At 36.5% G+C, this 26,616-nt stretch overlaps 2 protein-coding genes across 2 annotated transcripts; both read right to left on the reverse strand.

Moving 5' to 3' along the window:
* Nucleotides 1-1,223: 1,223 nt before the first annotated feature.
* LOC107046195 (meteorin-like protein) lies at nucleotides 1,224-5,455 on the reverse strand. Its single transcript, XM_015268745.1, has 3 exons — nucleotides 4,901-5,455; nucleotides 2,296-2,836; nucleotides 1,224-2,003 (listed from the first exon to the last, which is right to left on the reverse strand). Exons 1-3 carry the CDS (start codon nucleotides 5,026-5,028, stop codon nucleotides 1,791-1,793), a joined length of 882 nt encoding a protein of 293 aa, XP_015124231.1. The 5' UTR covers nucleotides 5,029-5,455; the 3' UTR covers nucleotides 1,224-1,790.
* A 1,930-nt stretch (nucleotides 5,456-7,385) lies between these two features.
* Nucleotides 7,386-26,190, reverse strand: LOC107045872 (EF-hand calcium-binding domain-containing protein 10). The gene is made up of 4 exons (XM_015268280.1): nucleotides 26,071-26,190; nucleotides 16,430-16,623; nucleotides 13,172-13,336; nucleotides 7,386-7,437 (listed from the first exon to the last, which is right to left on the reverse strand). Exons 1-4 carry the CDS (start codon nucleotides 26,188-26,190, stop codon nucleotides 7,386-7,388), a joined length of 531 nt encoding a protein of 176 aa, XP_015123766.1.
* Nucleotides 26,191-26,616: the final 426 nt, after the last annotated feature.

Here is a 26,616-nt window from a genome sequence, read left to right on the forward strand (position 1 = left end):
AATAGCCAAAAAGCCGCGTATGTTTTATCACAGGATAATTCTGTAGCGAAGTGGTAACCTAGGATAAGTGAAATTTTTTTGAAAATGTTTCTATTGTTTGAATCGAAAATTCTCTCAAACGTGGTCAAGTTTTTTAACTCTCCTGAAAAAGTTCCACTTTTGCACTTCTCCTAGTTTACCACTTCGCTACAGAATTCACGATGTGTTTACGAAATTCTTGAAGACTTTCAACATTTCTGGAATTAAGTGGAATGAGATTGGTTCTACGAAATTGTCATACCAAAAGAGAATATTTTATGGATGAGAGAATGTGAACGAAAATAACACTCAATAATGTGGAGTACACGCAACTCATTTGCTCACATTATCTATTAAATCAAAGACAAAATTTATATTGAAATCAAATCACGTATTTTCTTATTCCACTTAATCGCAAATTACTTGATTATGACAATTGTTCATTTCGTATTTTTCTTTTCATGTGATATTTTTGCTAAATGTTACCGTTCTATCGAAGGTATAATCATGTGTAGATGATAGCCGTATTGTGATGTCCAGTAATTTTATTATCTATTCAATGATAAACATTGAAAGTTTGCAGCGAATACTTAAGTGAATTTCGATTAATGAAATGAAGTTATTTCATATTTTTTCTATTTTGAATATTTTAATTTGTCAGTTGAATTTATTTTGTACTTTATTCGACCACTGTTCATTTAGTAATAAAACATACTTCATAAATGGGCAGCAGCTTTATGTATTAAATGGTAGAAGTGCGTGAATCTTTTGCTGGACCAAAATCAATGAGTGGGGATCAGTGAAGAAGCAATAAATTACGAAAGCCAAAGGGAATAGGAAAAAAGCTTACATTTGGAAGGAAATTTTTTAAAAAGTTACATATTACATTAGTGCGGCGAAGTTAATGGTGATAAATGACTTGGACGATGTGACTCTTGAGTATTTTCGCTTTTGTATGATGATTATGGGGATGTGAAATGTTAATGTAAAATAATACTACTACTTCCCTTATGAACGAGATAACATAACGGGCAATTGTAATTTAAAGACAAAAAGTAGCTGTTTTCTACGTCATTTCTCGCCTTCTTCATGCGTGTTTTTCATGTATTTGTTATGAAGAAAAAAAGGAACAATAAAATATTATATATATTTGTTGATGAATATGTATGGGAGTGTCTTGTGGGATACATTAGCAAAACAAATCATTTACGGAAGTACCCATTTTATTAATTATTTAGGGAATTATTTTGTTGAATAATTTCAATTCGTTTTTGTAATAGTCAAATTCAAATTATTACAGAAAATCATAATTTTTCACTCGAAATACAATATTTTTATTCTGCATATATTTGCCTCAGATATAATAAATTTGAGGGAAAAATATCAAAAGATCTGCATCGAAACTGAATTTTCTCTATAAGGAAATAACAAAAATAATTTTCTTGCTCAAAGAAAGGAAAATATTGTCTATAGAAAATATCTGTGACATTGTGCCTTAAAGATACTCATCTATAATCCATTCCTTAATTACTACAGAGGAAAGAAGCAAACAATTTCCCATCAAATACATCTCTTTTATTGTACAAAGCTCTCTCGATCATAAATTCATCTTTCAAACATCTTAAAAACAATTAATATCACAGTTTGGAGATCGAAATCTTATCATCAAGTTAATTTCTCGTTATGTACAATCAACAAAAATATATCATCTATATACACTCTCTTTACATGTTTCCAAATAAACTCAATCGATATTATTGTTTACGATAAAATTAACTCCTGAGGAGACAGGGTGCGCTCTGCAATTCTCTGACAGCCTCAGCCCAGGCTTCAAGCCTGGGGGCACAAGCCAGCGTCAGATCGCCCAGCCTCTTCTTCGCCATTATCACAAATTCTCCATGACCATGACGAGCATCACAGGCCTTGGACACACGCACCCTGATCTCCCTCTCGACTCCGAGATCACCAGAGTCTACTTCGTTTTCCTGTAATCAGAGAATAAAAAAATCCAAGCATTAATTTTCTACCAACGACAAAAAATAATAAAACAATTTTCTTTCCTTTTCAATTAATATTAATACTAATATTTAAAAAAAACAGCTCTCCATTCTTAATTCGAAAAAAATGAGGCAGAATGGATTTAATTTTTTCGATTTCTTTTTTCAACAGTTAATGATCTTTTAATGATATAATACACTTGAAGAACTATCCACCGCCACCCTTGTGATAGAGTCTAGTTTTTGTAAATATTTTAATGAGCTTTTGATGAAAATCTACCTCATTCTCCTCGATCCGCCTGAGTGTCTTAGTAACTCTGAGGACAAGTTCAGCAGCATCAAGATCCTGTCGTCTCTCAACAGCACTAACTGTACCCCTAGCAACGAGATCACTCTTGCAATAAGTCTCAGCTAATTCCTCCTTAGTGCATGGTCTACACTCATCCTCCTCATCCCTCCTGACTATTTTTCCATTCTCATCAACTGACTCGAGTTCAAGATCATAACGTAGTTTAACTGTGGTATGACCGGGCGTGGGCTCATCCGCCTCCACGTATAGGGCGGCAAGCTGTCCCCTCGAGTGAAAGCAACGATGTAGTGCCTCGTGTTCACCATCTCCTGGCGCATAAACCGGTCTCAATGTGCCTTTACCCTCGAGGTAAACTCTAGCTGGGCCTGTTACTTTGATACAGCCACGAAAACTCCTGCCGTCACCACCACCAGACAGTACCACCCTCAGTGCACCCCGGGGGTAACGCCAGGACACTGTACCACGTGAACATCGTAAATAAACTGGACGAACTTCTCTACCACCACCACCACTGCAAAATAAATATTCATCTTCTGTTACAAAAGGAAGAGAAAATAATTTTGTTGGCATGCAAATTGAACATTTCTTTCATTTTTTGTTCTTTCAATCTAATTGTCTGACTTTAAAAATCCAATTAGCAGTAAAAAAATAGACGAGTTGTTAGGACACTTTCAATAAATGATGTTGAAAATTTTCAACAGAATAGGTTTCAAGATATTTCTCAAAATACTTCTTATGTAGAATATTGTATGAACTCCCTGATGAATCAAACACAGAGTTAACTCTAGGTTCATGGAAATTTTCCAGAGTTTCTCTCTTTCTGCGCTGGATTTTTTGAATAAACCAAGAATTTATCCAGAGTTAACTCTGGGTTTGATCTATCAGGGGTACAAGGAAAGAATTCGGAACCGTCTTCTAAATTGACCAATCTCAAACATATTCCCAAAGCAATTTTTACCAGACATTCGATTTTATCTCTTGCTGAATAAATAATTGTTTCAATTTTCAATCCTCATTGTCTCCCCCTGACAATTTTTTAATTCATCCTCAGGCTCACACAGCACCTTCCGCAGTGCAGTCTTATTTCGACACGGTATAACACGACAATGATCAGTGTGACGCATCGCACACCTCAAGGATAATAATATTTTGTAGTAATCAATGACAAGATTTAGTATAGAAGGATAAATTTATCCGTAAAAAATCCAAGTTCCAAGTGGGTTGGAAGGGGCGGAGGGGGATAGAGAGATGAGAAATAAAGAAGTGCAGGGCGACAGGGAGGGCCGTTTCCCTTTGTCATATAAGGGGGGCATGAACCGGTTTCAAAGTCACTACGACCGGTTCACATTTTGATAAAAGTTTACTTTCCTCCTGGGGGCTATTAAATTATCGTGTCGCCTTTTGGTATATGTACGTGGTAAGTGCTCTCGCTTCTTTTAACGAGTGAGCGAGTACATAAACGAGACGTGAAACACAAATTTACGAATGAAAACGTGAGCCCCAGCAATTTACGATTGCACAAATCAATTGAGTACGACAGTTTTTTTTCTTCATTTATCTCGACAGATTTTTATGCCATAAAGAGAGTTGATTGACTCGATGTTCTCATTTTGGGGACGGATAGAAGGAACGGCAATCAATCGTGTTTTTCCCTCGTTAAATTGCTCCTTATTTACGATCGTGTTGAATGATTGAAAAAATCTTTATCCTCCCTAATTTTGTGTCCAAGGTATTTTGATACATTTCTGCTCGCGATTTTATTTCATTCTTCAATACAAGTGAAATTGGATAGACCTGGAATTTCCTCCGCCATTGCAGAAATACTTTTTTTCCATCTCCCAACAAGGAATTCCATGATTGGTGAGTTTCAATGCCATACACGGTCAACTTGAAAGTGAAATAACAAAAAAAAAGGGGGAACTGGAGAAAACTGGCCCAACATTTTTGTTGGAAATAAGGAGTCCTCTGGAAAGTTCGATTTAAAGAGCCCATACAAATTTCAATGTATTTTGTAACCCCGTTCTGTTCCACTTCCCATTATCCTGAAATTACAATACCCCTTGTATTCATTTCTTGATTTTTCATCTCTACTCCGAATAGAAGAGTGAAAGGCAAACTTTGTTGTTCAGAAAATGAGAGATGTCTGGAAATGGAGCAACAGTTGGGATCTTTATTAAATCTCCATTCTTGGTAATGTCGGATTATTTCCGCGGTGTAATTAAGTTGAATGGAAGAAATCTCGTTTAGTCCCGCGGATGTAAACACAGGTTGTAGAATCATTTTGACATGAGTTCGTGAAAGAACAGGAGAAAGTTTCCCTGACAAAAGGAAAGTAATTCTAAAGACTCAATCCGAATGATAAATGTAATACGTTGAAGATTGAATCAGAGATGAACAAATGGTTACTGAGAAGTGATAACCTGACAGAGTGGCTATAATTCCTACAAATTATGTCAAAAAATCCCGACGGCAATTGAAACATAAATACCGATCAAGAAAGACAAATTGGAGCAAACAGATTTGAAACAATGAAAATCAATTAGAGATAATTATAAATTGACAAGTGAATACAAACCTTCCACTCCAATCACACTGGTCAGTAGGTAAACTGGGCTGCACATGAGTAGGTGCAGAATCCACTCCCAATCCAAATATCACCACTAAGATAACCAGAAACCCCCCACACCACATGATCATCTGCATGTTGTCCTAAAAAATCTTCTCAACGGAATCTTTCAATCCCCCAATCACTTCATCCTAATGAATGACGATGATCGTTTCCAGAGAAGATTTACTACAGTCGCAATAAGCCGTCCTCTTCGAGGTCAAACTGAGTCCTTGAGTAGACACAACAGCAGATCAATTCCGCTAACTGAAGTGAATTCCAAAAGCGTAAACAGTCAACACAAGCGCACACGTATGAATCCCCGCTATTGATTCATGAACACCAATAATCCAGGAATTATTGAACTACTTGTTTGTCCCGCGAGGTTCACCAAATCGTAATGACTGGTTCGACTTAATCGCGATTGTGCGGAATTGGAGCACAGGAGTTGCACTTTGTGGGACACTCCACAGACATTTCGTACCCAGTCGACTTTGAGGTGGGAATCGAACTGGCGCAGGGACAGCGGAGCGTTCACCCAGTGGTTGCAGGGCACCGAGAGAGTGGTCGAGGTGGTGGGGATGAAATTTTATAGTGGGGAGAGGTTTCTGGATTCTACACGACTGCGGTAAAAGTATTGACCTGACAAACTCATCTAGTTATTTTATCCTTACATTCCCGTGCGTTTTTAACACCATTTTGACTTGTTATTATTAACTTCTGATTTTTTTCGTTGAGAAATAATTTTTAGTCCCGAGCAAAAATTTGTTTTGTGGGGCTTTTGGGGCGATGGTGGCGGATGCTGGAGCAGTAGTTCTGCGGTGATCGTGTATCAGAGTCCGGAATAGTGTACTTGCGTCATTCTCGTACTGTTGAGTTGTACTATCCAAATCTACTGCACATGTGCGATGGAACGGCGAGCAAAACTCGGTTTAAATCGATGTGGCAGTTGATATCGGTTTATGAAGGAGTATTCGATACTTTTATTTGGGCTTGTGTCAATTCTCATTTGGATTTGTTTCGAAGAGGTAGTTCTGGCAGTGGATTGGGAGGGTCTCCGTGACGGTTATTCGAGACTCCCACATTGGAAGGTAGTGGGGGAGAGCAACAAGTTGGCCGGAGGCAACCTGACTGGGTTTGTGGAGAACACGCATGGGATGGGATGATTTTCCACACTAGTAGTTGAAGAATTCCAATTTATTGTTTAATTAATTCAAGATTGTATAACGATGCTATGACTCTGTCGAGGGCTACTGATCACTCCCGAAATCACGGCACCACTCTGAAATCAAGTGGTTTCGGCTCTCTAAAATCATTTTCGAAATCATCTCCGAAATCACTTCAAATCGTCTGAAATCAATGAAATTACCGAAATCAGTGGTGCACTGACGTAGTACGAACCCTGCAAGTAATTCGTGATTTTGAAATTGACACGTCTGCCAACGATGATAATAAAATGCCGTACTCACTGCCACAGTAAGATGGCAAAATGGACCGCTTTTCAACGTCATTATCTCAACATTGGCGCCGTGGAATCAAATGAATTCATTATTATTTGCCAGTTTTGATTTTCATAATTTGACACAACCCGTTTTGCCCCACCTCTATTATTTATTAACTTTATTTTTCAGAAATCACTGCTTTCGAATTAATAAAATCATTCGAAATCATGAAATCATCACCCGCGACGCTCGAAATCACCGAAATCATTTTTTCCGAAATCATTGTAATCAGCGCTAAAATCGACTTCATTTCGAAATCATGGTGTCACTCAATTATGGAGTGAGTAACCCCTTGGACTCTGTCGAAAATGTGAAAATTGATTGTTTGAGGAATTTGCCGAATGAATTCCACAGGAACTATTCTTTTGATTGATGGTCAGTCTTTCGACGGAAAAAATTGTCGTTTCGGTTGAGGATCTTTTAATTGATTCAAGTCACGTTTCAATTTTAAGCCCAGGCCTTCAAAAACTTTTTCCAACTCATAAATCAGACCAAACTCGCGTTAAGACCACCCGTTGCGAGCACCTTTCCTTACCTAGCGAAATTACGATTTCAACGACAAACTTCTCGCTCAATTCCCTGTTCTGACAACTTTCTAATTTAACTTCTGACTCCGGGTGGAGTCAGTAAAAAATTATTCACTCGGGGAAGAAAGAATTGCCGACGAATATGGGGCGAGTCACTCAGAGCGTGACCACGTGGTTTGCGATAGTGTCTGGCCTGCATAAGTCCGAGTATGAATGTCTCAAAGAGTGGATGCAAAAATGAATCGTAAGCTACGAATATAGAATTCTCGGTAATGTTTTTGATTTTATTGTATTTGAATGGCTTTATATGGCATAACTCCAGAGCTCATAACATCGTCTCAAATGTCGGTGTTTCTTGGTATAGACCAACGCAGCTGTGCCAGCTTGAGAGTAGTACGTCCTTCTTCAACAACCTCGAGTCCATTTTCAGTCACATTTGCCGACCATTTCAGCGAGTGACTGTATGAGACATTTTTTCCTGCAATAAAATTAATGGAATTAGGGGATTTAATTAACTCGCTAAAACTGTTTCGTTGAATCGTGAAAAAATTATAATGAGTCATTGGCTGGGAGAGCAACTAAAACGTAACGAAACGTTCAGTACTTTTCTCATTTCCAGGAAATAAAAATGCGTTGAAGTACATCGTGAGCAATTGCGTATAAAAATAATATTAATTAGGGGAGAGTGGGGCAAAATGAAACAGTCGAAGGTACGACTGTTGAACTTTTTTTATTATTGGGAGTACTGATCAGAAAAATAATTTTTCATTCAGTAGAATGGAAAATTGTTGCAATGTTTTGACGGGAGATTTTGTTAATGAATGAATTGAAAAGAAAATGAAACAATAAAATTCAAAATCCAGAGGAAGGCCCAGGGAAAAACCCAGATTGGGAAAAAGGAAAATGTGATACTTAATTTCAGTCGAATGGAAAAAAAAGTGTAATATGCTATTTATTTTGCTATTTCATTTTGCTCCACCCTCCTCTATTTAAGCAGACTAGATTCCATAAAATGAAATATATTTCATAGTCCAGTATCAAATAGTATAGTGCCCAGTAATATAGTTTAGTATTTAGAATGTGACTTTTTTTGCAAAAGGAATAGAAAATTTCAAGTAAAGAGTTTAATTTGATTCGAATGCGATGTTTTCCCTGGGGTAACAACGAATAACATCCTAAAGGAAAAATGGTATAAAAGATAATGAGATTATCGAATAGTAACGATAAATAGCCCAGAGTCCAATATGAAGGACGGTCCAGATGCGTCTTCATAGGAGGAATTCATTAAATAGTATATGTCGATACAAGTGCAACGGGTTTTTGTCAGTGATGTTACGTTCAACGAGTGACAAATTGTGCCTTAGGAGCAAACCAAAAGGCACTTTTCGGCGTGAGGTGAAAGTAGCTGCAGTGATGAAAAAATTCATTAAATTAAAATTTCCAGAGTTATTGCATTTCCTCCAGAATTCCGATAATCATGTGGAGAGATTTTTCACGCTTAAAATACTGGGATATAACTGAGATGGCTTTGTTCGGAGAGGTGCTGGCGTACTTTAGCGTAAACATCCTCTCAGCAATCGATCCGTTGGCAACGCAGATCTCGATGTAATTTAAACAAATGACGAACCTGAATTTGAGGTCTCCATAAGGAACGGGACCGTGGACAGTCTGCCCTGGGCCGTGGGCAAGAGCACTCTTCCGACTGAGATATAATTATTCAAATACTAGATTGTTTGCATTTTTAATGACGACTCTGTAAAGAAGGCGATCCTACAATATATAGACAAATATCCACTCTTTGGAAAAGTTATTTGGGGAGTGAATTTATTGAGTTTATACCCTTTCAATTGAAATACTTCCTACAATCACTCATTCCACAGTTGATATTATTATTAATGAAATGAGGCAATTCTCTTGTTAATTATTCATTTGTCATTCACAACTTGCAAGAAAATACAAATTTGAAATGAATTGAAACATGACGGGATTCTCAGTACTAATTTTGTCCGAGACACTCATTTTCTTCTTACTTGACCCGAAGACATCTGACGTCATTCAGTCTCGACGGAATATAAAATGTCCGTGATAAATAGCCATAGTTTGAAACGATTGACCGGGATGCGAGAGCCGCGGTACAATTGGACTAAATTACATGAAATGATGAGCACGCGCCGTTGGTGCCTCTTCAGAAAGCAATTGGTTCTCTCAATATACCATCCCTGCCGCCTCTCCGACCATTTAATTTATTTACAGCCGGGATAAAATTTAAATAGGAGCGAGAGGCTGAAGTCTAAAGAGGAGAGTAAATTTTGTATTCACCGAATGATGGAGGGGAAAAAAAGGGATGAATTCTCTCTCGTGGTTCGTGATTACGCGTGCATAATACATTCAGGGCTCGGCGGGTGCCGGGGGCCACGTGTCCACGTGAGTATAAAACGGACACGTATATAGCAATGGATGAGCGTTTCATCCTGAGGGGATTCGCTGCCACTTATCGGGGTAATACTTACAATTACGAAAAAATTCCGAGTTCCAAATGCGAAACCCTCGCACTCAATGCTAGCCTCTGGGCGAAGTTGGAAATTTTTACGAGCGCCTTAGTCATTTACAAAGGCGACCTGGGATTAATGTTAACGATGCAAATGAAGCCGAATGTGTGGGGGTATTTGCAGGGATGGTGAATCACTGATTTTTAACAATAAAATTTTTACTCGAACCATGAAAATTAACACAAAATTTGAATTTTTTTACCTCCATATTCTTTATATAGAATACTTTAGTACGGCTAATTCACCTATCATACACAAGTGCTTTCATTTTTTCACACATTCATGTTTTGCATTGAGATTTTGTTTACAGAAATTTTACTCCTCACATTGTAATTACCCGATATGTGTATTAATTCTACAAAATTGACAGGTATCAACCTAATTGTGCGATTTGCATTTCACATTGTATAATTCAAACTTGTAAATTATCAATTTCTTGCGTGCGGTTCGAAGTACGTTACATGTGAAAACGAAGTATTAATTCTATGGCCCGATTGTATCAAGCCCAGTTAAGGGGAAACGAAACCCCTGTGTTTATTTGAATTTTTAGAATTGTGTTTTCTCCTACAATTATACTTTATATCTATATGAAATTACTTTCTCGATTCGATCATTGCATTGTTGGGTCAATGAAGTAGTTTCATAAATCAAAAATAATAATGGCAGGAAAAAACCCAATTTTAAAAGTTCATATAGACACAGGGGTTCCGTTTCACCTTAAGAAAATCCTTAGTTAAGTATCTATAGTCCGTACGCTAGGGGTCGAAAGGTATTCACTGAAAGGTCGACGCGCCGACTTTGGCTTTTTTGTTTTTTGAATCATAGAATCCGAATTTGTTTGTTGGACTTCAGCAAACTCATGCACTCAAAAGTGCTAAACAATTTAATTGTTGAAATGCGCATAACTTCCGAACTGTAATCACCACAACAAAAAAAAGTCTGCATGGAAAATACTCATCTCGTGAAGATGAATAAATTGGTTTTTGACTAATCTTGATATCTCAAACAACAATGGAGCTACCGCTTTTTGTTTATCCGGGAGTTGAGCGACGTGCGGAGAACGATGTAGTCCATACGCTAACTATGGTTTTGCTTTAAAATTTTCCTAATTCAGGAGTGTAGAACACAAAAATGTTGCTTATTTTGCCGTCTAGTTGGACAAACACATTGTTATAAACAATTTAATCGTTTCAATTTGCATAACTAGGGAACTGTCAGCCCTAATACTCGTCTCGTCAAGACAAATCCATTGGTTTTTGTCTCATTATGATATCTCAAATCGCATTAGTTTCCCATAACATAGAATCACAGATTAGGGCAATGCAATACAAACTTGTATATCACGAATTTCGTTTCATGTGATGTACGCCGCGGGTCGTTTTTCTTTAATTAGAATTGACTGATTAACCGGAAAATTGGAAAAAAAATGACTTTGTCAATTGAAGTGTCTAAAAAATTATAGTAGTTTTTAGAACAACATATTTCCCAAAATTCCTAAAGAAAACTAATTTCGGACAGATGAATTATTTTTTCCCATGTTACATGAAATTGCCCATGACGCGACGTTGCCGGAAACTCGCTAAACGCGCCCGGGCAGTGTAGAGTGAATTCGGCAACGCTAAAGCCTAAATAAAACGGTGGGGAATTCCCGCGGAGGTAACTAAATCACAGAGTGACACTTGGTGACCAGACTAGGGTAAAACACCAGCTTTATTCGAGAAAACAACATTCAATTCATTACCCAATCTAATCATCTCCTACTAGGTACGAATTTCTCGACTGGAGATTATATTAGGTTAAAAAGAATAAAACTTTTCCATCATTGTGGTGAATACATGTGACTTGACGCCAAGGACTGTTTTATTTGATTCAAGTAAATGTATCTCAAGAAGAAATGATTGATATTCACCGTAAGATCTTATTTATTTGAAATTGATTCAAGTATATGATACTTGTTCCAAGAAAGAAATATTTCAATCCACGAAATTTTGTCTATCAGTGTACGGGCCGGTTGCATCAAGTCTTGTTGGCCTAATAAATCAGAGAAAATTTATGTCTGGAGCAAATTTATTCCACAGTTAGAGAATTTTTCATTGACTCATTCGGACGCGAATATTGATTGAATACTTCACAATTAGTAGATTTTTATTCATCAGGTATTTGCCTGAATCTCATTAATTTCAATTCCTGGAATGAAGACAAGAAAGCTTCTCACAAGTAAAGGAGGTGGCAAGTTGAGCTGATATATAATACATTGTATTGTTTTCCGAAGAAGATAAACCTCGCATTAAACTAAATTAACGATTTTTCTCAGAATAAATACGCAACTGATTCGATCACTTAATGACCTCTCCAGATACGTATTGTGCTATCACAGTTCATTTCATTTGTATCCAAAATAAGTTGTAATTGCAATAAAATACAGCATTTTTTAAAAATCTCATCTGAGGTACTTCGGTATTTTCATCCGGAATTCCAAAATTTTGAATGGCTATGAAAAAATGGCTTACGATACAAAATAACTCGACAGCAAAAGAATTTTACAAGGGCTATTATGGCAAAACGCGATCTGACGTTGAAAAAGTGAATATTTTCTAGTAAATTGGGTGGTGCCAGATGGTATGACCGTTGTGGTCTTTTACCTACCCGTCCCAGTACCTACGCGGTACCCCAGCCTAATTCCCTACCCGCACTTGCCTCTAAGCTAACTTATATCTACCTCCACATAACTAACTCCACGTGCACTGGGTTCGCTTTCCGGCGATGAAAAAATCTTTCATCATCGGGACTCGAACCTGCGCTACTGGGACGCTTTGGTTTATAGGGCTAGCACGCTGACGACGAGCCCAAAGACGTCCTCAGAAATATTTTCTAGTATTATATAAATATGGTTTAAATACAAAAAATGGGATTTTTTTAAATTCATCAATTGATAATTATCGATAACAAATAGGATTATTTTGTTGCAGTGAAATGGATTTTGTGATACCCCTTAGTTAATGTCATATAATTTTGTCCAATTTCAATATTTGAAGTTCATTGAATAAATAAAATATGTAACAGAATTCGAGTTTAGCCTTGATCTCTCCCAAACAATTTTCTACTTTCTATTTTCATTTCTGTGGGAAATGAAAAATCAATTGACTAAAAACGATGAAATAAATTGAATTAATCACCACGAAATTGCAATCATCTCGTTACTGAAAATAATCACAGATAGATCAGCTAGCAATATTGACCATGAAATCATCAAAACTTCCGTGTGAAGCCACGGTTAGTCGATCGTTTTCTAAATAAACGTTAACATTTTCGCGATGGGGCGGAACAGTCTCACGCCAAGTAGAGGTGAAGAATCTCTCTCACTCCTGCTCTCTTCTAGCAAGGAGAAAAAAATGGTCTTAAGACAGTTAATCGGTTCCCTGGACAAAGAGATTTTTTCATTACCAGTTTCTCAGATTTGAAATTGAAACCCTGAGAGCGACCTCGAGTGGAGTCAAACCAGCCGAGATAATTCAATTAATTAGCATTTTTCTTGGAGTTTATTGCAAATTCCCAGGGATGGTTAGCTCTGATAAATTTGTGAATTAAGGGCATTTACACGCAACTGGCGGAATACGATGCAAATCAATTTATGAATATGTTTATAGAGGAGAGGGGACTCACGCTTCGTCCTGGAAGGTTTGCTGGTCAACGTGACCTGGTGTGCACTCGACTGGACGCTGATTGTAGTTGGTGATTCCGAGGGACTTCATGCCACTTCTATATTGCTCGAGGGTAATTGTACCACTGCCAGATGGATTCATACTTTGAAATAAGCTGCCGATGTGTCTACAATTGAAGGATTGAGGATGAACTTGCGAAGTACCAATAAATGATAGTGATAATGATTTATTTTCACTATATGACTTTACACCTTTTACAGAGTACCAATAAATATTTCTTCTGAATAGGGAGCGCAATTTCAGAAAAAAATACAGACTCAAGGTTTTTGCATCTTAAATGTGTCCATAAAATTTCAAAGAATCCAATCGGAATTTTTTTAATTGGGCATGTCTTTTTCAGAACTATTATTTTTCAATAGCAAATACAACGTAAAAAAATAGTTGTAAATCCAGCTGTAATTTTTAGGGCGTTTGTCCTTAACTCAAGTTGCCCTAACATGAGAATTTTCGCCCTAAAATCTGAAGGCAAAACTCTAAATTCAGGGTCTAAAATGTACTAAATCTTGATAAGGGCCATTTCAGTAAAAATAAATTTCCACTTTTGATTTTTGGGGTCATTACAATTAGAACTTCTCATCTGACTTTCCGCATCATGTTAAAATCTATGAATAACATTTGTTTTTCGAGTTTTTTTTTTACGGAATTTGTAATGGCTATCGCCCGGGGCCTGTAACCAAGTATAATATTTACATTTTATGGACCTAATAGTTGATGCAGAAATAAAGAGTTTAGTTGTGTGTTCATTTTTCTGGATGACGATCGAGAAATTGAAGATAATTTTTACAAGATTGAGTCCATGATGAGATGGTACAGTATAAAGCGATGGTATGAAGGGTGAAGAGTTACAGAATTTCACCATTTGTGGACGTCCGTCTGAAAAGGAGCCACTTTGTCGATATGGTGTTATGTATACTCTGATAATATTGATAGCATTCCGCACATTTTGAGCCCAAAATGATCTTCATAGGGTCAAAAATGAGAAGATGGGAAAAATAATTTAACATTGGTGCAAATGGGAGTTGCTGGCACAAAAATGTGAATATCTCGGAAACTAGAATCGACAAAGTGGCCCCTTTTCATGTGGACGCACACATTTATTGTTGGAGGTGAACAAGGCCTCCCCAGACAGCAAAAACGAATGTCTCAATTTCACACACCTTTTGTAGACAACTTTCAGACACTAAAAAATGTCAGAATAAAATGAAAATTTGTCTGAATTTCAGACGAACAGGTGCCCAAACATCTTAATTCATGTTTGAAATTCAGACAAATTTCCATCTTATTCAGACGTTTTTTACTGTCTAAAAAATGTCTACAAAAGGTGTGTGAAATTCAATCATTCGTTTTTGGTGTGCAGGAGTCAAAGCCCAGATTCTCCTTTCGGATGATTTTGAAACTCTCAAATATAGTATGATGAAGGTATTTGTAACGAGACCTGATCTTAAGATTGAATTTGTGGCGGAGGTTTCGAATATGATTTAGTTTGCTAAGAGCAAAACTCGTCAGTTTTTTGGAGTTTTTTTAGGGGAAAAAAAGAATGTTCCGCTGGAAGATAAAACTTTTTTTGTGTGTATAAAAACGGTTTTGAGAGAAAAAGTTCTAGAATTTTTGTTTATTGATTCCTCAGAAAATAGCTATTAAAAAGTCAAAGAATTTGTTCTAATGATCAAAGCAATTGTGATGCATCTAAGGTCATGTGATACAATTTCATTCACCACTGCTATACCGGAACTCGATATGTCTTGGAAAGGTGATTTTCAGAGCCAGTTGGATTTTTTATTATTCATCTGTTTTTTTATGAATTCGTCACAAGCAAGCGTGTGGCTGGTCATCATCCAAGGGCTTTCAGCTAAATATTTAAATGTTCTTTATAAACAGTTCTGGTGGGTCAAAATAAGAAGAATTAAACACATTGAGTCAACTGTCAGAAACATATAACTTCAATACGGAAAAGTATTCAGATGTTCTACATTGTTGAAAATGAGATGAGAGCACTACATTTCGTAAGAAGTGATGTTAAAAATGAAGAACTATGCCCCCCCCCCCTTCGAATCCAGATTTCTATATTTAATTCAAGATATTTTGAACTCATCATTGGGTTCTATTGAGCTGTACAAAAACACGATGGTTAGGGTACATCAAGTTATATTGCAGTCAGCAGGTGATTGATTATTCTGAGTATACACAGAAATAAAGAAATCAGCCATGCATTTCCTCTCTGAGTAAGATCAACATATCATTCTCAAAATAAAAAAAAAATATTTATGAGAAATTGAAGAAAAATTAGATAAATTGGGTTCGATGGATAAAACAAAACTCTCAATCACTATAATCATAAAAATTATTGAATCTCCAAGAATAGAAACAAAATTATGCACAGCATCAATTTGCTTCGATTGTCAGAGAATCGCGAAATGACTCTTGGTATAATGGAATCCGTTGAGTTCTGGTCGCCAGTGAATTGACCGGTGAGGGCACGAACGGAAAGGAGGAGTCGAAGACCCGAGAGAGACAATTTGTTGGCGGGTCCTGGGTCTTGATTATAGGTATACCAACGCTTCCAAGGAAGGAACGTGTAGGAGTCAGCCTTTGGATTTCTCAACAAAGGCTTACTCGTGCTAATACAAGTAGACAACGATCATGTGAACATTTTTATTCTCCCATGATATTTTGGATACGTTTCCGGTTGATTAGTTTAGGACAAAATGGAGCCAATGAGATAATTTAACCTCTCATTGGCTTTTTATTTCATTTTTTTGTGAGTGATGATAGAGTGTGAGATTTGTTGTGGTTATTTTTACTGTTATTGCTCCAGCCACTAGAGTAAATTCAGGTGTACACTGTAATCCATGGGGGAGTGCAACGAGACAAAATGACGGGCGGCTCTTAAAGTTTCAAATTATTGGACATTCTCAACCGCCAGTTTATATTTTCGCTTACAATTTCTTCAATTTCGTTTGTCACGAGCCTTGTGGCCTCATCTGGGAAAATTAAAGTCCCCTAAAGAACACGACTCAGAAATGAAGGGAAGAGAAACGATAAGGCTACAAACGACAAATTGTAATGGAGCTTGTAACCATCACTTTGGCCAAGTCTTCATTTTTTATTTCTCGGTGTTTTGAGGGGGAGGGGGAGGAGAGTGCCAATGACGGACAATTTACGAGTTATTTTTCCATTTGCTGATGGAAGTTAGCTTTACCGGCTGGTGAAGAGCAACGGTGGCTCATCCATGTCTGATTTGAAGAGCATGCACTTGTTGAGGAGAGTGTCCAGGTACTCGATTGGATCATCTGGCTCGTCTACCAGCAAATGGCCTATTAAGAAATTGAAGAGTTCGTATATCTTGTGATCGGTGAGGTAACGCTCTGCTTGCTCGTGTGTGCCTGATTGATGCTAGGAATAAAGCAAACGATCTAGTTGATGAAGCTGTTCAATTGTCTGGGGTTAGTAGTTTATTCAATGAGACATTATAATTCAGTAGCGAAGTGGTAAATAGAGATGTCAATTTTGACTATTGACCACTTTTCAATCAATATCTCGGAATCTAAGGAAGATAGAAAAATTTTTATTATAACATTTTTTGAGGAACTGATTGAGTGCTACAACAAATGTAGTTACGAAAATTCCGCTATCTCCCTTAGATTCGGAAATATTCCTCAAAAACTCAACTGGGAGATAAGTCAACTTATCTCCGTTTACCACTTCACTACTGAATTTATTTCGGTTTAGTAGATTTCGCAACATAACCGTACAGAAGAATTTTCAATTCCTCAGTATCACCTAACCTAGTGGTATAACTTGGATTAATCAAACCTAATTTTGTAGTGTAAGAAATTATCACGAGTGCAAAAAAAGAATTGAGAAATTCCTTCTGCCTTTCTCGAGTTATCCATTATTAAAGACGGTCCGTTTTGACTCACTCTCCCGGGAGGAAAGATGAGAGGGTCCTGGAGAACTTCTGAAACAAAACGAATCGTCTTGTTCCTTCAACTTAGGATGAAAGTATCCTGGTGATTGAGCGTCACCAGTGATCCCGTCAAATTGTCACATAAGACCAAGTGTTCTTGAATTACCCGTATTTCCAGGTGAAAAATTAAGTTTCTGTGTACACACTGATGAAATTTGTAATAATACAATCAATTTACACGAAACGGCTTCAATAGATCTTGATGAAAGATTCATCCCCGGAAAATTTCATGATCTACAATCAAATCACTTTGGCTATGATTTTTTATTTTTGACTAGGAAAATTGCGGAATGCAGGCTCGCGTGACACCTCCACTTTATCTGGTATTTGGAAACTGCGCAAGCCCCGGCGGCGAATTCATCGCCAAATTTCGGTTCATGCTAGCGAGTAGAGACCCAGTGAATGAAGCATAAGTGGCAAGAAGAATTCAAAAAGAAGTAACAAGACTATTCTAAATAACTGTGGTGCCTTGGGGCATTATTGCGGGGGCCGTAGGAAAATGACCCTTAAACGTTCCGGATGCCTTTGGTAAATTGGGGCGATTCATCGAAAATCCCTTTGGTTAATGGTCGCGCTGTTGAAACGACCTCGAGGCCACTTTAGGATAATATCGGTGTAAATCCCTTGTGGGCATCTACACATCTTCCTCACTTCTCACTAACTCTTGGTCAATCTTTTTATTTATAGCCAAGCCATTCTTCTCCTTCACAATACAATAGAAATTCAATTTCTACAATTTCTATGAGAAATACTATGGGAAAAATTCCTTTTTACAGTTATGCTTTTTACGATTTTCTACCGATTTATTTTCATTGCGTAATTAGGAAAGGGAGAAATAGACATTCTTCAAAAAATAATATCATAAATATTAATGACGAATATCAATTATGAAATTCCAAGAAAATGTCTTCTATGGATAAAGATGTAAATGATAATAATGAAATTTCTTTTTCTTATTATCGAAAAAAATCCAGAAATTTGAAATCATTAATTAGAATATTTCCCATCTATCATCACCTGTATCAATTAAAATTGTCTTGTTCAACATCCAAAGACGCGGGTTCTAAGTCAGACTAAATAAAAAATATCTTCTTCCGTATTTCCCACCAGCTCCCTCCACCGTGTCATTACTCTCCTTAAGTCGTCCATAAAGAATCCCAGGTAGTCGAAATAGCAGAATGAATAATGCTCGTCGAGCTGGTTGTGAATCGATGTATACGGCCTCTTAACCCAGGGATTATACCCGATGGTCACTACAGCGCTCCATGGAGCGTAGAAAACACCGCAGAATATGTTACGAGTCTCTCGAGTCGTTAGCGTTATCCCCGCTGTTTACCGTAATGCCTCACATCGTCGAAGTAGCCTTCCTTTCAAAGTGCTACTTTGTGTTTTCCATGTGGTGATTATAATGACAGGGAAAAAATGTTGGCAAATTTTTTATCGGAACTATTTTAATGATTCGAATATTCATCAATCCTTATTTCAAGGGACATAACACCAAAGCAAATGAATTAATATTTGAGCGAATCCGCCAATTCTCCATATAAGAATTGCCTCCAAATTTTTAATGTTTTTTTTTCTATTTTTTTTATCGATGAGTCTAGTCCAAAGCAAGGAAAATGAGCGCAATTGAAGTTCCCTAACTTAATTATCGATTAAAACATTGAAGATGGTTTTTTTGTTCTTCTAAAAATTTTGTTTTTAATTATAATTACGCGCCAATATAAACAACAACAAAAATTGAAGCTATACTTTTTGTTAGGAACTTTCTAAATCTTTCGAAAAAAAATCTCGTTTTGAATATATTTATGTATTTCGGCATGGAAAACTTAAAAAAAAAGTTCTAAACGATCATTTGGGATCGTTCTCCACTCTTTTTTGATTTTTGCTTCTGAGTGGAAGCTTTGCAATCGTTCAAATCAAAGTTTTGGATTGTTTGCGTTATATCAACCCGTTATGATACACAAAGTCCGAAAATGCAATTTTTAGAGTATATGTAACAGAGTTTTCTTCAATTGTTCGTTAATAAATTGATGGAATTTAATTATTGTTCTTTTTCAAATGTAGATATTGCTGAGCCCTATCCATCGACATTAATTAAAATTTAGATTTGATTTGATTTTCATGATTATTTTTGCAAATTGAGGATTTTGCTAAAATTCCCCTGAAAGTGAATTGTTCGACAGTTTCTTCAAATATGACCTTCAAAATTCATTCAACTATGCATGAATAAAGTTTTTCTAACATAATGTTTTCATTTGATTTATACAAGAAATCTAATATAATTGAGTAAAGGAAAAATATAATGCAACTGAATAAAAGACTATAAAATGAAAAATCATATAGGATAGAGGAACATGATGTGCAAAATGTCCATTCGGAAGCATATAGCTAATTTATTACGCAAAAATAGCGCTATATGAAGACCATAGTAGATTTTATCTTTAGGCCCACAAAGTATTTTCAGACGAATGTGAGTTTATAAGCCGAGCCGAAGGCGCCTTCGGTTCGGATTCTAATATCACATTCGTCTGAAAATACTTTGGGGGTTGTATGATGTAAACTATTTTATATCATTAGGCCCGATAAACCGCGATTCTAACCTCGCTTCGCTCGGTTAGGTCCTAACGACATAAAATATCGTATGCCACACGGCGATAAAAGCATTATCTGGCGTATGTGGCTTTATAATCCGAGCGGGAATTATAATCACATTCGCCAGATAATAGTTTTATCGCCTGATGACATAATATAGTATTTCCGTACTGATCTTCACTTTTCTTCGTCCGGGGATTGGTATTGACCCTTCTCCAAACTCGTAAAAGTGAAAATCACTACGGAAAAATACCGTTGATGACTAGTGCCATGGGGTTTTTTTACTCGCGTGGTTGGCCAGTCCTCGTGTTCGGCTGGAACACCAACTCTATGAATCCCATGGCACTCGTTCTGCAAATATACTATTATTTTACGGGTTCGAAAGCCACGATCAAACCTCGTTTCGTTCGGCTAGGTCACGGTTCATCGAGCCTATAAATATAGAAACAATTTTCGTGTCACGGAACCTGAAAAACCCCATTTTCACGACACGAAATAGTACATTACATGCCCGAGCCTTGGAAAACAGATCATCGTCCCCCACGTGCAAGATTACCTTCCGAGCCGAAGGCGAGCAAGCACGTGGGGGAGGGCTGCAAACCTCATATTCGCCAGAAAAGTTTTTTTCGGCCTAATGACGAAATATACTAATTACGACGGATGTGAAGTTTACACTCACATTTATTGAAAATGAAATTTATCGCCGAGTGCTCTATACTGTTTTATGCCACCTCGTGCGGTAGCCGAGTTTCGAGTTACAAGTAAACGAAAAAGGCACAGTTCGACTACTCGTTGAAAGTAACATCACTTCTTAATAGTATATTCCGTAACGAGTGCAAAAAAGTGTTTTTTGGCGAGTGGGAGGTTTATATCACGAGCCGAAGGCGAGTGATATAATCCCACGAGCTAAAAAACATTTTTTCACGAGTTACGAACAATATTTTTCATCACAATGTGGCGGAAATTGGACTTTTAGGCACGCGGAGCGTGCCGAAAAGTTCACTTTTCGTTACAGCGTGATGAAAAAATATTGTTCGACACGTATGAGACAAGAATTTTCAAATCGTGTGATTCGCAACCCTTGGCTTGAAAAAAAATACTTCTCTCAAGTAAATGGATACTGGGCAAAAATAATTTTTTTTCTTAGTGTGCGAATGATAATCGGTAGAGGCTTAAGTTGCACTTCTCGAAGCCACTTTTATGTTGTCACGTAGGCCTGCGTCTTCATATGAATTCCCTGCTGAGGAAAAAATTGTCTCCACAATTTGTTTCAACATTTTACGCGAGGCAACAACATTGAAAAAGTCAAATATCCACACTTTCACCATTCCAAAACGATTGAAAAATACGATCCGTCTTAAATTAATTAATTATCAAATAAATCAGGATTCGTAAGTGTCCCTTTCCTTACCGTAACGGTCAGGTGGATAATTATATGTTCTGAAGTGGAATATGGCTTGAAGTAAGTCATTTTTTCAACTATTACTAGTCTTAAAATTTTTTTCTTTGTCATTTACGCATTGTTCCCGGAAACGAATTTAAAAAAAAATCACTCGTTTAACGCAAAACCACGGCGAAATAATTATTGTCCTTAAATATCGGTAAATATGTCCCCAAGTTACCCCTAAAATTTCAGATACAACAAAAATAAAGTTTTCGAGTAATTCCAGATTGAAAAAAAAATTAATTTTGCCATAACGGCTCTAAAAATGGAATAAATTGAGTTCAATTGCAATCATTTTGACGTTTTTTCAATTACCTTTCAATGTGTGAAAACGAAAATTCGATTCGTAATGATTAAATTCAATTATTGTGCCATTTTCTCAAACAATCGAAATTCAAGGGGAAGAAGTGAAATATTCTGAATAATCATAACTCGCTGAAAAAAAAATCGAATTGTTCTAAGAATTGTATGAGAGCTTTGTCTCATGTAGATTTTTTTCTAAGGAAAAAATCGGCAAGACAAGCGGAAACATGACATTTTTTTATTTCGGATTTTACGTGGAATTGCTCAGAATGAGATATATAAAAAAACTTAGATGAGAATTTTTCTACTTTCCGTAGATTCAACGATATATATCAATTTCACAGATTCACTTGCGAACATGGTTTTCAACAATATCTCAGGATCGAATCAAAATAACGATTTTTCAGTGAAGATTGTTTTTGTAGTGACAAACGAGATCTGCAAAAAAACGTTATGACCAAAATTCCTCCATCTCCTTTGCATTCCGAGATATTGTCCAAAAAATAATTTTCGGGTTTGAGTGACACATCTTGTTTTACTATTTCATTACTCATTGATTTGTTCAATCAATTGCGCATGAATTTCACATTTTCCCATCTATTTCCTTGATAGTTATAATAAACTAAATACTGTTTTGTTTGTGCTCCGGGCAGGAATGTGTGAATAAGCTTCATGTTTATGAAATAAACAAATATTGATTCAGTGAAATTGAATCTCCCAAATATCATGACCCATCTCAGTACTTGAGACGGAGCATGAGAAAAAATTGTCAAAATTTCAATGTGTGTGCCACACTGATGTAACTTTTCACGTGTTTATTTAGTTCCATTAGTTCCACAAGTTCCTGAATGATTTTATAATTTTTTTGCACTACTGATTCCATGAGAATGGAATTAAAAATTTTCTTGATTCACAGGTTCAACGAAACGCGTATTTTAAGAGCAAAAAAATCGATATCGACAATATGAGGGAAAGCTATACGCGAGGAATTTATCATTTCATGACCTCCAAAAATATGCATTTTTTTCGAAAGAGGAAAAGAACTAAAACAATTTTACTGAAATACTTACAGCCATAGTTCAGACAACAGCATTAGGAAATATTGCCTGTAAGGATTTTGATGAATTTGAATTTTATATTGTCGATATCGGATTTTTTACTTTAAAATACCCATTTCGTTAAACCTCTGTATAAAACAATTCTTGAATTCTCTTTTCCATGGAATCGGCAGTTCAAAAAATTCTGAAATTATTCGGGGATTTGTAGAGTTAAAGTAGTATGGTCGTATGGTCACTCTCCAAAGTGATCGTTGAGTGTCCGTCAAGAAAATTTAAAAAAATTAATCAAAAAACTATGATTTATAATTGAAAATTCTCTTTGTGAATTATAAAATTTATGAATATAAGAATTTATCGATTATTTTTATTATTTTTTACTTATTAGTCAAATAATGTACCTCCTTTGACTAGTGTCGTTTTATGTGTAGCAACGCTGTAACTTGACAGCGTAGGGAAAACGAGATTTGAAATGCCCGCTTGTCCCCACTCCACTAACGTGTCGTTGCCGCATCTACTCGACACGCAATTTTTGAACACCGAGGAGCAGAAATTATTTATAACTAAAGTCCCAAACGGTCAATAATTTTCATCGATGATCGTAAATTTTTTTTTTCGCATTTTTTGGTATTTTTTTTTATAATTTAATCTTGGATTTATCATAAAAATCACCCAAAAATGTGATTTGCCCATAAGACTCTGTGTTAAAATCTAGTTTTTCATTAATTCTTATCAACCATGCTAAACGATCAATGTACCACAAATTGCACCAGGAGGTTTTTATTGATATTAACTTTCATAAAAAAATTATTTCATATTTTAATCTTGGAAATCGATCCGTGGCCATACTACTTTAATAGGACTAGATGCTTGAAAAGTTCCATCAGTGTGGTGCACTGTGAAATTTTTTAAATTTGTTCTCCTGTCCTTCATCAATATAGTGGTGAAAACATGAAACAAAATGTTTCGCTTAAATCTGAAGATTAGTTTTGGGACAGTATCTCGGAATACAAAGGAGATAGAGGAAAGAGAGTAGTCTATACGTTGACAGCAAAAGGTATGAAATTCACGTAAGCACTTGAAACATGCATATTTTATCTTTTTTGATGTGCTGAAATCGAATTTGTCAGTTAGCACGCAATACAGTCATGCAGTCAATTGTTATTAACAATTTAATTATTTAAATGCATTTTACGCCGCCATTTTGATACATATCAAAAAATGCTTCAGGAAAATAATATTCCGTGAAATCCAACGAACAAAATGTATTTTGATTTTTGAAAATTGGTCAATTTTTGCGGAAGATATGACATTTTGCGACAATTGGGCGGGGATGTTACCAGTGATGCGTGGAGTAATCACCAGCATCCAGTTGTTGCAAACTATTATATCTTCTGCAAAAATGGCCAGTTTCCAACAATCAAAATCCATTTGGTTTGTTAGATTTCAAGGAATATCTATTGTTTAAAGCATTTTTTGATATCTATCAAAATGGCGGCGTACAATGAATTGCAATAATAAAATTGTTAATGACTATTGACTGCACGACTGTATTGCGTGCTACTTACAAATTCGATTTCAGCTCATCAAAAAATCTTAAATATGTAAGTTTCAAGTGTTCACATGAATTTCATACCTTTACCTGTCAGCGTATGGACTAGGGGTTTTTACCAAGAAATCACTATTTTGCTTCAGACCTGAGATATTGTAGAAAAACTAACTGGCGGCTGAAGATGATTTTTTGACGGATAACTTTGAATCTCCGGTAGATGAAAAAATTTTCTTAAGAGTTTTGTAGATCTCATCCTACTCTACAAAAAAGCTGTATACAAAAATTTCTTTGTTTTCTTCAGCCTCTGAGATATTTTTGAAAAATTAATTTTTTAAGAGGACGAAATTTTGCTCATCTCTTTATTCCAACTCTGATTTTATTCTAGTCAGTGTTCAAAATCATCAATAATTCAGTAGTGAAGTGGTCAAACGGTTTAAATCAATTCCATTCTAGCGCCAGTTATCGATGAATATCTCAAATCCTAAAGGAGTTAGCAAAATTTTCCTAAAAATCTTTTTTTGAAGAAAAGTGAAGACTATCGAAAAAGATCTTGCAAAAATTTCCCTATCTTTCTTAAATTCCGAGTTATTCAACAAAAACTGAACTGATAGCTAAGTCGACTTAAACCGATTGACCACTTGTCACTACTGAAATGGTGACAGATTCCTAAAAATCAAATATTTTGGTCAGTGTCTAGCTTACGTTTCTAGGTTATTATTTATTCAATCAATCACGGGTTCCCCTAAATTTTCCCAAAAAATGATCCCCGAAAGAATTTAATATCGAGGGACATTTACAATTTCACCCAATTGCATTATGGAGTCGAGTGCCCGCATGAGGGCCATCGAAAATGTATAAAATTTATTTAGACGAGTTCCTTGTATTTGAACAATTATATTCGATGAAAGGAAGTCAGTACCCTTCGTGACGACAAAAGTCCAGGGGCTCCGGGTGGGTATGCCATAGGGGGCTGATGGCCACGTGTCGTCCACGCGAGGGACGCAAGGGAGCTTATACATAAGTCGGATATGACGCTTTTGCGGACCGTGGGAAATACGTGGTTGATTGTGAGGGAGAATCTATCAGTTGATATGTGACTTGTGCACCGTGACGACTAGACCCTGGGACATTTCACTATTGTTACGATAAATTTATAAACCATTGAAACCACATTTCCTCATTTCCCCATAGATTGCACATAACTGTCTTATTCGGACCGAAAAAGTGTAGTTTCTTCGACTGATAAATCAAAATAAAATGTATTCTCGAGCCAAATTAGAGAAATAATTGAGGCAGAAATATACTGTTACAACTCCCCACAAATTTTATGCACTTGCAATGATGATTGGTTATAAGATGCAAATAAATCGAATGAACTCTATCTGTTTACATACATTAGTTGGAGCCAAAGTCCCAAAATGATTAAACCAGGAGGTCAACGGGGGGAACCGTGTAAAGTATTCTCACGCGTCAGTCACGAGACTCTCGAGGCCCTACCAATCTATTATTAAAACCTAAGCACTACGTCAGTTAACTGCATACACATATTCTCTATCAGCTCTATTCGCTTAGTATAGGACAAGTCCCTTTTGCGCCGTAGTACAGCGTACAAACATGAAGGCCTGTGGGAAACTCGGGAGTTTCACACACGAACGAGGCAATAATAAACATGGGAGAACTAGTCCCCCTGCTCAGCTCCCTCGTGCACCCACAGTGCCCTGGCAACCTACTTACTGTGTTTTCTTCCGAGGTAGAGGTTCTTGCTACCAAAACACTATATAATGCGAGTAGAGTGATTAAGGCTGGGAAACACCGGAAAATTTATTAGAAAACGGTTTAACACAGTTTTGGGCGTTTCGCAGGGGTCAAAGCGGGTGTTTCGGAGAATGGTAGATGGTAAAATGAGATAAAAGATTGATCTTACAATACAGCGACCGGCTGAGTCTGTTGTTTCCGTACGATCCGAGTCCGAGGTGTAATTTAGCCCTTCCGTCGGGGCTTTTGATTTTTTACCGCTTTTTCTAATATCATCGGTGCTACTCATAATGTCCTTTTTTCAGGGGAGCAAATGTAGGGGTTAGGAAGTTGTGGGAGACGCTAATTACTTATTCTTCATTTGTTTTCCATTCCAACTTTAAGTTCTTCTCTTTCTTTTACGATTTCGTTAATTATAAGTCCAGTTCTGTACCTTTCCAAATTTTAATTTTGAGACTTTATATGTTTTCTTCAAAATTTTATTGATTTTCTTGTATACAAAAAATGATAATAATAGTTTTTCAGATTTGTGATTTTTTAACAAAATTTTGTATTGTGGAAAACATCGGAGAACAGACAGAAAATCTCCATTCTTTCCATTAAAAAAGGCCTCAGTTAGCAAATACCATAGGAAATGTGCTAAAATCGTCAATAAAATCGATAATTCCGCGTTGTATTTTCTCCTTTAAATTGACTTTCTTCACGAAAATAGAAT

The sequence above is a fragment of the Diachasma alloeum genome, unplaced genomic scaffold (genome assembly GCF_001412515.2).
Source record: "Diachasma alloeum isolate Michigan unplaced genomic scaffold, Dall2.0 Dall_scaffold_00181, whole genome shotgun sequence".
NCBI lineage: Eukaryota > Metazoa > Arthropoda > Insecta > Hymenoptera > Braconidae > Diachasma > Diachasma alloeum.

Coding starts and splice junctions, on each gene's coding strand:
- LOC107046195 (XM_015268745.1), bottom strand. CDS start 5,028: ATGCAGATGATCATGTGGTGTGGGGGGTTTCTGGTTATCTTAGTGGTG. Junction 2,837..4,900: donor CAGTGTGATTGGAGTGGAAG/GTTTGTATTCAC, acceptor TTTATTTTGCAG/TGGTGGTGGTGGTAGAGAAG. Junction 2,004..2,295: donor GGCGGATCGAGGAGAATGAG/GTAGATTTTCAT, acceptor CTCTGATTACAG/GAAAACGAAGTAGACTCTGG.
- LOC107045872 (XM_015268280.1), bottom strand. CDS start 26,190: ATGAGTAGCACCGATGATATTAGAAAAAGCGGTAAAAAATCAAAAGCC. Junction 16,624..26,070: donor ACTCAGCCGGTCGCTGTATT/GTAAGATCAATC, acceptor CTTTATTCCTAG/CATCAATCAGGCACACACGA. Junction 7,438..13,171: donor CAAACCTTCCAGGACGAAGC/GTGAGTCCCCTC, acceptor ATTTTATTGCAG/GAAAAAATGTCTCATACAGT.